Raw genomic sequence first — 11,971 nt, 5'->3', positions numbered from 1 at the left:
GCGTCTTAGGGCCGTAGTGCGGTTGTGACACTTTTCCGGACATGGGTCCCTATACTCAAATGTTTTCTACTGTTGCACTGAATAACCCCTAGAAGTTTGATCCCATAGTTCTGAAACACCCTGTATATATGTATATATATATATATATGTTCACATGTAAATTTTTACACGTGTTTTGCGAAAAATTTTTTTCGCAATATTTTGAAATTAGTTCGGGGGGTATTCGGGGTCTTTCATACATGAGATGCAAGTATAGCATACTGTATGATTTTAAGAATTGAAATTTCAATTCAAAAAACACGTGTAAAAATTTACATGTGAACATATATATATGTATACATATATATAATAGAATATTTCAGCATAACATCCTGCAAAGCGGCTCGTATGATCTTATTCTTATAAATAAAATTCGTTCCTCGATTTTCAAATTTTCAACGCTTTTACGTAAAGCGGAACGACATTGTCAGGTAATTAGGATTTAAACGTAGTACAAATGAGAAGATAGTAGTTTTCGAGATTAGACACTGTGTCTATATTGTAAGTCTTCTGACGTCTGGAATAGAAAGCCCCGAACTCGCTCTCCAACAATAAGAAGCGGAGATATAAACGACAATGGGCGCGGTGTTGTTTGGCGCGCGCGCGCGCGCGCACACACCGTTGTGTGCACCGCGCGAACGAAACGAGTTTCGTGTGCTATCGCGCGGGGCATCGACTCTGCATTAATGACAGAATTTTCAAACGGCACTTTCGTGTTTCTGACTCTTAAAGATAAGCCATCCTTTCTGGTTTCAGGTGATTATTTGCATGAGATTACTCAAACTTCGGCGTTTTGTTTGAAATTGTTATACGGTTAAACAATAATCACCACGTAATTGCCTCGCGAGGCAATTTTAAATTACGCGAAAACAAGTTCCTTATTTTATTTATTTATTTTTTTTCAAACAATTACTTTTTACATGTTTCTTTCACGCTTTTTTTCATTTTTCTCTTTTCTCCGAAACTTTTTACTCGATTAAAAGTGTGCAACAACATTCGTGTTTCTTTCGGAATGACGCGCCGGACTGTCGAAATAATTCCGCACAGTTTGTCCCGCACGCGCGTAAAACGCGTTCGTCCCATTATGTCGGGTGCGCGCGCGTGTATCCGAGCGTGATGAAATTACCAGACACGAAGTGGGAGAGGAGAGGAGAGCAAATCGCCGGGGTCGTCGCCGGCGTTCAAATCCGGATAACTCGATGCGCGTCTATCATCCGTCGACGCGGAGGGACACTCGACGGTGATTTAATCGGTTCAATTACGCAAAAAGCCCGTTTAGGTCCGAAAAAAACATCCCCTGTGTAAAGGGCATCCCGTCGTGACGCGCACGGACCAAACCCCCTCGAAGGGCGCGACCGACGAGAAACTCTCCCCTCGTGAGGACACACAGGACACCGACGGAAGTCTCGTGTGTTTCGTCCGCTCTTGCTTATTCCCCCTTTCGCGCAAATCGGTTTTCCGGAAGTTCGCCCGAGAGGTTTAAAAGGCGGACGCGCGCGCGTATATCAGTCACGAAAACGCATATGTATTACGAACGCATGTGAGAACGAGAAAATAACTCGAGTCTCACGTCTTTCTCTCTCTCGTTTCGGTTAAGAAAACTCGAGGATTCCTTAAGGGCCGAAGATATGCGGATATACGCGGAGATAATAATGACGTCACTTTTTTCGTGACCGCCCACACGCTATAAGGTTGCGATATGTAATTATATCTTCCTGTTGGATAATCTCGCGCGGAAATACAATATCTTTCTTTTTTCTTTTTTCATTTCACGAGACGGAAATTGACGCGGACAGTGAACAATAACGATTACCGCTTGATCGCGGTCGTATTTAATTTTTGCTTCAGAACACACCTCCTAATATTGCAATTATATATGTTTTAATTATTAAAACAAACTACAAATGTTAATGTCGAAATGTAATGATCAAAGTGATCATCAAAATCGTTTAAGTGGCATCTTACGACAGTGTTTGATTGTTGCATCGAAGACGTTTATTTGATATTGCGTATAAAGTTTTTGATTTTTAAAATTAATTTCTTGAGTTTTGATCAAAATTGTAAACGATTCATCACGATATTTTTTTAAATTTAAATTAAAATTTTTTTTATCGTACGATTATAAAAAAATTGCGAACATATTAACGTCAAAATTTAATATAACCAAAATAAAATAAAAAAATGTTTTTTTTTCAAAATAAAATAATTTAAATAACTTGTTGTTTGATTTTCACATCGGAAATACTCAGTATATCGCGATGAATTTTTTTATTGTACAAGTCGTGAACAAAATCGCGAATATTGATGTCGAAATTGATCTCCGACCGGAGTGAAATAATTCAAATGGCATATATGACCGCTGCTGCGCGTTCGGATTCGCTTGGCGTTTAAAAAGTTCAGCGATAGGATAAATCGATACGCACTACTAAGCATCAATGTTGCGATTCCTACGAACAGAGTCCGTTGCACCGTTCTCTCTCCCATCCCGCTTGTGTACATCGGTATTAAATTTTCAATCGCATGCGCGACACGGGTGACACGCGCGACACGCTATCGACGTTTATCTATCATTATGCCTTGTGTACATAGTCGTCGTCGCGACGGGCGATCCTCCAGGACGATAGTTTCTCCGAAGAAGAAACGCCTTCGAGAAAGCACGCACCGAGAGATATGAAACGCAATCTGTTTGTCGACTTTATTTTATTGACCGCGAATCGTACGTTACGAAGGCGGCGGCGCTCTCGTTACATTTCCGACACCCCTCTGTTTGAAAACGGCTCTCACGTGTGTGTTTGCGGTTGTAATTATCTCGATAGGCACTTACGCGACTCGAGCGTTTTTAATCGACGGTTTTTTCCCTACATGTGCGTGTGTGTACATGTGTGCGTCGATCTCTCGCAAATCTTCTCAACGCGAGGACGATCAAATATCTCGCGCGAACTCGATAACACGCGCGGGAAAATAATATTCCGAGTCGCTCGTGTGTGATGAGAAATGCAAATACGCTAAAAATAATTTACAAAGAATAGAAAGTGCGCGCAACGTAAAGAAGTTTGAAAGTCGCGAGAAATTTTCTCGACGAGTAGTAAGTATGAAGAAAAAAACAAAAAGAAAAAAAAAAGGAAAAAAGGTCTCCCGTGGCAAACGCTCTCGAAGCGCGCGTCTCGATTTTGCAGCTTGGATTTTATCTCCTCCCGGTAATTCTCTCTTTTTCACCCTCCCGTTTTATTTCTTCACTATCGATTCTCTCGGTGCACCGTAAAAAACTTACCGCATGTTTCACGTACTCCGAGTGAAAGAGAGAGAGAGAGAAAGAGAGGAAAGAAGACGCGATTTCTCGGGCGCGCAGAAACAAAGATCGCCGCGACAAAAAAAAAAGCGTCCCACCCTCTCGGCGGACGAGACGTCGTTGATCCGCGCCCTCGCCCGATGTCGTCTTCCGATCCCCGCGCTCTCGTTACCTCCGCACGTGCAAGCGACGTGCATGTGCAACGAGCAATGCCTACGCGCCGGCGGATCCTCTTCCCTCCCCTCGCTCTCTCCTCCATCTCTCTCTCTCTCTCTCTCTCTCTCTCTCCTCCCCACGGTCCGGTTCGCCGAGCGTATTGATTGAGGTGAATGCACGACGTCGGCGTCGGCGTCGTCGGCGTCTCCTCCTGGCTCCGAACGCACGACGGGGGTGGAAGTGCATTCTGGCGCTGCCGGGATACCGACGGTGGAGGTGGCGGCGAGCGAGTCGCGGGGCACAGCTCCCGTCGGGAAGGGAGACGCGAGAAGGAGAGAAAGAGAGAGCAAGAACACGAGAGTGGCATAAAGGAAGAGAGAGGGAGAGAGAGAGAGAGAGAGAACGTGAGCGACCGGCACGCGGCGCGCACACCGGTGGAGGAGGCGTTATATACAGGCCGGATCCTCGTTCGACCGTCAGTTTCTCGCCCGGACTCGCGGCATTGACACCGCACCAAGTAAAAACTCAATCGCAGCACAACCCCGCGATCATCTGGATCATCCGCGAAAGTCAAGTTCGACGAGGAGGAGAGCTTCGTTTTTCCGAGTTTTTCGTTCGCGACGAAGAACCGACCACCGAAGGAAGAGTCGCTCGAGGGTTTGTCGTTCAGAGCAACTCTCTCTTCTTCTTCTTCTTCTTCATCTTCGTGGGATTTCTCAACCCGAAGTCGGATCCCGGGAGAATTGTCATGGCCACCTACGCGACGTACAGGCACGTCGAGCTCGACAATGTCGGATACGGAAAGAAGAGGTAATCGCCGACGACAGTGTTAGAGATAGAGATCGTGAGAGAGGGAGAGAGAGAGCGCGTAACCGCACTGCGGACTTCGCACGAGCGACATTTCCGTTTGGCACTTACGCATTGAAGTTCCGTTCTTTTTTTTTTTTTTTTCTCGTTTTTTCATCCTTTCGTCGCGAGTGCCGGTTCAGTTTTCGTCGATAAATTGAGAAAACGAGGGAGGGGGGAGGGAGGGAGAAATGCTCGCGGAGCAAATTGATCGTTCGGTGCTTGGCTTTCTTTGAGATGGATGCGTACGCGAATGAGTACGAGGTTACGCGAGTGTTTTGTGCGTACTTGTTGTCGCAGTTTTCCAAATTTCTGCCTGAAAAAGAGGTTTAACGTATAAATATGATTTTTACAAAAATTGTTCATTAAAGCCAGAGTGCGCGCTTCCCGGTGTCGTTTTTCACATTTAAGTAATTTTCTCTCGATAACTATCTCGAAGTATACTCGTCGTTCAGAGAGAATTTCGACACTTTCGATCTTGAAATGTTATGTTTTTCAATCCGGAAAAAGTGTTACGCTTCGTGTTCCGCCAGTCGGATGTTTGTCCCTGATGCATCTGTTCTCCGTTGCACTTCGCGTACATCGATCCGAACGCAGCGGTCTGCTATTGGGACACAGGGGGATGTTTACCCTCTGACGCTGCCATCTAAGCGGTTCGGAATCCCTCTGCGCTGACGTGTATGCGCTTTCGCGCGGAGCTCGTACAAACGTCATTCCGATATCACGCATCGAGCGATGTCTCGTTCGTTTTTTTTTTTCGCAAATCCGCTCCGCATTGATTTTGCGGCGAACGAGAGGAATCTTCTCTCGGAAACTTTCGAGAAGAGAACGAACGCTCTTCGCTTGAACTTTTTGGTGGAAACGCATCTTCGAGATCTTATTCTTCTCTCAATCGAGAAATCCAAAAAAGCAACTTCATTTTCCGCTCAAAAATTCCTACGATTAGTTTCTTGAGTTTCGCCGCGACGTCTTCGATCAAAAACTTCGTCGTAACGCTCGACTGTCAGCCGAAAGCTAAACCATAATAGTCCGCGTTGAAATTGCATCTGCGGTGAAGGTTCTTCGTGGCGCGCGCGTGCCGGAGTGGCAATAAAGATATTTCCCAACGCGCGTGTCACGCGCGTTCTCTCTGTTCCTCTCGTCTTCCTCGCGGAATTGCGTAAGATTTAGAACCGCCGAGCTTTCTTGTAATTACAAGGGAAGAGACGCTGCGGTTCTCGTGGGCGAAGCGCAGGTGTCTATTTTTCCGAGGCGGGCCTCGCGCACTTGAGCCGATTATTTATAAACTCGTGGAAACGCAAGATTAACGAGAGAGAAAGAGAGAGAGAGAGAAAGAAAGAAAGTTGTTTCGTGACAGGTCTGATCGATTTACATCCAGCCCGGACGTCTCCGCTAACGACTCCGTTGACACCGCCGCGAACGTAACCGGCAAAATATTTACGACACGGTTGAGTGTCTTATAAATAAACGATTGTATCGATTGCGCTCCAGTAAAGATAATCAGAGGTCACAAGTTCTCGGGACAAGTTGTTTGTTTTAAGTCGGTCGGTCTTCATCGTGTGTGATCTCTCATCTTGGTATTTCTGACGTGACAGACGTTATCAGGACAAGGTTTTTCTCGCTCTGGAGAAACGTCATTTCCTTCGAAGGACGTGCCGATAACGCGGCGCGGTTGATAAAAATGCGGTTGATAGTTTCTTTCGAGTTCTCCGTTTCTATGAATTTTTTGAGAAGTTTTTTTTTTATCGACGATATTCAGACTCGTTTTCCAACGACAGTTTTTGCATTCCGCTGATGAATGTGCTTCATCGTTTGAAGGAAGATAAGCAAGTGCGTTTTAAGCTTGTCTTTTTTTTTGTTTTTTCGATATCTTGAAAAATATTCCGATAGCCAGACGACAAAAATTCACGTTCCACATTTGTCGCTAATTAAGAGAAGAAGAAACGAGGAAGGAAGAGAAGGCGAGAGATCAAACTGGATTTAGAAAGCGTAACTGTTCTCCGAACCTTATCAAGCGTTGCTGCGCGAAAAGGACGCTAGTGTGGTTTTTGCGTTTCCTTCCGTGTGTGTGTGTGTGTGTTGCCTCATATTTCTCGACATTTTCAAACGACCATTCGTGCGAACATTAATTTCGGGATTCCGCGCGCGAGTGGAATCGATTTTCTCGATTAATTAACAAGCGCGTTGTTTTCCATAATTGAGAGAAGCTAAAAATCTCGAAGACTGTCTCTCTATCGATCCACAGCGCGCTTCGCAGTCAAAGCGGCGGCTCGCCTAACAAACGCCCGACTTTACGACGCGTAGGATATTATTTCTTCCGCCGATTTTTCAGAAACTTCACCTCGTACGTGGAAACAAAATTTTTGCCAAAAAATTAGTTGCCGAAGAACATTTATTATAGTGAGAAAAATTTGCTGTTAATCTTATCATTTCGCCAAAGAAACACTTTGAAACCAAAATTCAAGTCTTTCTTGCCGACCATACAATAGCAAAATTTTTTTTTTTTTCGTGTAGTGTCGAGCGAGCGGTGTCTCGGTTTTTGAGATAAATTGCGCGTTTCGACGAGACGGATTTGTAAATTTCTTTGGACATATCGCGCATATAATTACAGGGTTACTCCCCGATGTTTAATTGACGAGAGAAAAAGAGAAAGAGAGAGACCGCTCTCTTCGTGGGTGTCCATTGACCCCGCAGTCGGCGCGGAGCGCGCCGTGTTGTTCAGCTTCAATTTGACGAGAAGGATCTGCTCGCGAAACTTGTGCACGAAGGACGGCCGCAAGATTTATGCAATTGAGCCTCGTTAAAACGATCGTTGGTCAACGCCCTCGTGTGTAATTGTTGCGGTACGACGGAGCGAGGGACGGATATATAATTACGCGGACGTTAGCAGCCGTCGTCGCGTTTAATTAAGCGTCGGGATTTTTCGCGTTCGCGCGTGTTTGACCGACTGCACTTTATTTAAGCGCGCGCGAGCGTGTATATGTTTCTCTTTTGAAACACCGCGCCGCGCCGCTGCAGAAAATGCATGTCAATCGTCCAAACGCGAGTTGTTGTTTTCGTGTTAATCTCTTGAACGGAGAATCCTATTCTCAGATTCTCCGCGTCCTTTCTCTCTTTCTCTCGTGACGAAAAATCGCGAATGTTGCGGAATTCGTTTCGCGCGCCGAGTCGGTAATGACTTCGTGCCGGTGCTTGAATTAATTGCGGCCCCGCGCTGATCGGCGTGCGAGATTAGTAGCGGAGGAAAGGACTTTTACGCCGTGTTTAACGGCGGCGTTGTGTGTCCTGAATGGGAATTCCGTGGAAGTTATCGCGGGGCTGCCATTCAGACAGCCGCGATTCCGCCGCGTTCGTGCGGGCCGCGTGTCTCACAGCGGAGAACTTTGTATCGCGAACTAATTAACGAGAGGTCTCAATTAACGAACTCGGAAATAAATTACGGCTTTCGCTCGACGCTCTTGAAAAAAAAAACGTACATCAAAAAGAATTTATTATTCGCTGCTGAATACAAAGGGACAGAAAATCTTCGTGGAAGGAGAGAATGCAGGAGAAAACAGAAGTGCGCGTCGATCTCCCGATTATACTTCCGCGCGATGACAGCGCGATCGCGTTCTCGCGACCGACCCCCGATGTAGGTGCTTCGCGCGATACATACGTCGTCGTCCAACATCGAGCGAGAGATCGGGACCGATGCTTATCCCCGACGCGAGGAAGATGAGTATTGCGTGGCGCTCCCGTGCCACATCGAGAGATGCTCCCGTTACAATGGTTTCTCTATATATCGGGAGCTCGCGATACACAGTGCCGGCTTTGTCCCCGGATGATAAACAGTGCCGATCCCTCTTGCACGGAGAACGGAGTCGGTTCTTTGTAACCTGTTCGCGAGACACTTGAAAAAAAAAGTTGCTGATCGCGGTTGTATTTCGTCACGTAGAGCATCTCGAGAGCGATCGATTTCGAGAATGGAGAAGGAAAAAAAAGGTCTCGCGACTCCCAAGCTCTTTTTCAAGATTGAAAGAAATTCTCCGTTTAATATAAGAAAAATAATAACTTTGTTAAAGACGTGAAATTAGATAAAAATTTATCAACCAAAAAGAAGCATAACAAAAGCTCTTCAAGCCTAACTTAAATAAACATAAAAATTATTACAATAAATAAAATTTTGATGTGATATACAAAAATATATTTTTTTTATTTAAATTTTTTATACAAGAATACTCTCCGTTCTCGGAACGCGAAGAGAATATCGTGACTCGGAAGTAGGAAATCGCCAAACAGGTCGGGGAAAGTAATAAAATCGCCGATACACGCCTTTTCGATTGAAATATGAGCGAAATGAAATTGCGAGCTAGAGAATTGCTCTCCGCGCGCAATTTAATTCGACCGCGTGTGTAACAAGTGGAAACTAATAGAACATAGATCTCAATCAGAAAAAAAAGTGTATAATTACGTTACGTTGATGCGACTGCGCGGGAATGAAAACGATCGCGTGTCGGATTTGTATTTGCGTGAGTTCGGTAAGAAAAACGTCGTTGGCAACGTCGACGACGAGGGCATTAGCGCAATTAATCTGTCAATTCGCGTCGTTTAGGGCGACCCGGGAACCGAACAAGGAACCAATGTCAATTTCATTGGAGAGGATGCCTTAAACGGGGCGGGGTCTAATTCGTGTAATTATCAATCAGCGATTAGGCTGCTTAACGAGCCCCGTTCTAACGAGGATAATGAGCGCGCGCCGTTGATCGTCGCGTGGGTCGCGGAGCCACGTATATATTTTTTTTTTTTTTTTTTTGTCGCGTCCTCCACCTTGTGCCCATTTTGCGCTCGGATCTTCGTCCGGTAATTACGTTTAATTCGTTAGCAGAATTTTATTGAAAGTGAATTGATCAATCGAGTCGTTTATTCGATATAATTTATATAATTAACGAGCATCTGCGTGTGTGGATCGCGGATGGAATTACTGAATGCAGTATTTACCGGAAATCAATTAAAATTAATGACAAACAATTTAGATACGCGAGTTATAATCGCGAGTTTAATCGTTTAAAACAGATAATATAATGCCGTTATGGTTCGGAACAAGCATCTCAACTCAACCTGTATCTCTCGAATCGGAAACGTATGCGTTGAAATCGCGTGCGCGCGAGACTATGTACGTGCAGTTTCGAAGCGACGACGACGTGGTGTCGCGTTCGTCGAAACGGAAAGCGACAAACGATTTCTCGAACGGAGACACTTAAGCTCGCCACCGTGACGGAGTTTCTCTCTTTCTATCTCGCACGCGATCGTCCTCTCTTCAATTTCCTGGCCTTGTAAAACGAGCTTCTCATATGCATTTCTTATGTGCATTTCTTATATATGCATTTCGCGTATGCACGTGCGCGCGCGCGTGTGTATATAATCAAAAACGTATCGCGTTACGTGTCTGACCAGCCCTTCATCGAACGTGACACGTAGGGATAGGGTTACTCCATACCCTATCGTGACGCGCGAGAAAGGGTGGCTTCTGTCGCCCTCTCGCGAACTCTCGGGGCTTCGCGGAGAAGGTGAATTTTCGCACTTGAAGCCCCGATAACGAACGTGTCTCGCTCTCAACCCTTAATTACGAGTAAACTCTCAAGCGATTTTTTTTTTGTCGTAACTTCAAAGATGATATCGTCTCAAGAAAAAACGTATCGCAAACTCTCTTCTCTGTTTTTGACGATTTTATCCTTAGTTTTGTTCTTTTTTGTCTTAAGTAAAATTATAAATCGCAAAGGAGGAAAGAGAGAAAGAGACGCACGCGCGTTGGTCGCATTCGTGTATCTGATTTCAATTTCATTACAAGGAAGTAATATTCTCTTAAAGAGTGCGTTTTTGATGATCGGTTTCTTTGCCGGTCGCGATTCCGCCGCGATATTACTCCTTATCAAAGGCTGAGAGAGAGAGAGAGAGAGAGAGAGAAAGAGAGAGACGCTTATCTTCGATCGCGTCAATTACAGCAAGCGCTTGACTTGAGATATCACACACGAGCTCACGTACTACAAGGTAATTTCACTTACGGTGACTTTATGAACCGTAAACATACGTCCGGTTGTCGTGCGCGCGCGCGGACGAACGTATTTTCTATTTAAACGATTCAATCAGAAGCGGAAAAACCTGAAGAAGATAGACATTTAGCGCGTAAATTGCGCGCCCGCGATAAACGTAACCGCGAGCGTTCGCGACCGATTAAAGTCCGGTCGGGTCCCAGATTGCCGATAGAGACGGGACAGAGAAAGAAGAGAGACAGACCGTCGTCTCGCGAGCTCTCTCTAATCTCGTTTGAGACACACCGATTCGATCGTGGCTACTTGTCACGAATGACAAACACGCGCCTCGTGAATTGCTACCGTGCGGATAACATTTGATTTGCATCATCAAGCGCACGGTACATCATAATACGACCGGACACTAAGTGCTGATAATCAACGTAACAAGAACATGTTTTTCTTTTTTTTTTTTTATTTCTAACGATACATGTGCAAATTAAATTAATAAATTATAATGGATATAATTTAATATCATACAATATATAATAATATAATATCGTACAATAATATAATATCATACAATTTTATTATTGTAGTTTTATTTTCTATTATTATAAATTTATTTTTTTATTATATTAGATAATATAAGTTTAATATACGAAATTTATTCTTTAACTCTCAGAGTATTTTGTGGACAGATGTATCTCGCTCGGCAAAAATTGTAATAATAATTGGAAAATTGAAGAAATAAAAAATTACACTCAATGTATCGCGCAATCAGTAAATTTAAGACCGAATAGAGTTCCGGCCACAACGTTTGTTACTTCAAATAAACATCGTTCAACTGCTCCGTGCTATAAAGGTTAAATATAACATGTATTTATACATTAAATTTGTAAATAGTTTTTATTTAATATATATATTTTTTTATTTTACTCGTTAGAGCGCAAAAATTGCGAGCTCGATGCACGCGGACGATGCACGCTTTTACTTTTCTGGACAAATATAACACGTACATACATAACCGCGCACGTTATTACTTCCGAGCGTTTCTGCTGCCATTTGCTGAACTTTTGTTTCACATTATTCACGGCGCTTTTAGCTCTTTCTCCGTGTGGTACGTTGACTCCGTCGATCGTGCATACATTAGAGTCGCGTTCTCGCGAGTAGATCGACCGCGATATGATGCGCGCCCGTCGTGTACGAGGCCGCTCGGATTGCCCGTCTTTAGCGGACGATCATACCTGACATTACGTGGCGTGTGTGTGTACACAAGTCGAGACTAACACCTATCATATTGCACCCTTTAAGTCACGCCGTCAAGTCTCTCTCCGTTAGATAAGGCGATCTCTCTAGTCCGAGACTGGATCTCTCTCTCTCTCTCTCTCTCTTTGTCGCAAGACATCGCGCAAAAGTTATCTCGATTTCACGCGAGGATTGAAATGTTTGCACGCGCGAAATTTAGTTTATCTGCACTGCAAATCCATGTGTGTTACTTTAACACATTTTTTCTGTGTAATTGTAAGATTACACGCTTATCTGTGTTATTTAAACACACATAAATGTGTAATATGATAATTTTATGCAGATCGCATGTGTGTTAAAATGCGTAAACATCTAAAATGTGTAA

The 11,971-nt window shown here is 44.2% G+C and overlaps 1 protein-coding gene across 2 annotated transcripts in view; it reads left to right on the top strand.

The window, feature by feature from the left end:
- The first annotated feature begins 3,806 nt into the window (after positions 1–3,806).
- The window catches only part of LOC109859323 (microtubule-associated protein Jupiter), a 30,627-nt gene continuing 22,462 nt past the window's right edge, over positions 3,807–11,971 (top strand). Inside the window, exon 1 of one of the 2 annotated variants that reach the window (XM_020437449.1) lies at positions 3,807–4,294. In XM_020437449.1, coding sequence (XP_020293038.1) covers positions 4,233–4,294 — 62 coding nt within the window. In that variant the 5' untranslated portion in view covers positions 3,807–4,232. The remainder of the gene's footprint in view (positions 4,295–11,971) is intronic. The other variant, XM_020437450.1, reaches the window with a different exon arrangement.

The sequence above is a fragment of the Pseudomyrmex gracilis genome, unplaced genomic scaffold (assembly GCF_002006095.1).
Source record: "Pseudomyrmex gracilis isolate BER0280 unplaced genomic scaffold, ASM200609v1 scaffold_257, whole genome shotgun sequence".
Lineage (NCBI taxonomy): Eukaryota > Metazoa > Arthropoda > Insecta > Hymenoptera > Formicidae > Pseudomyrmex > Pseudomyrmex gracilis.
Note: the sequence above shows the minus strand (reverse complement) of the source record. Positions and strands in the feature narration are given on the sequence as shown.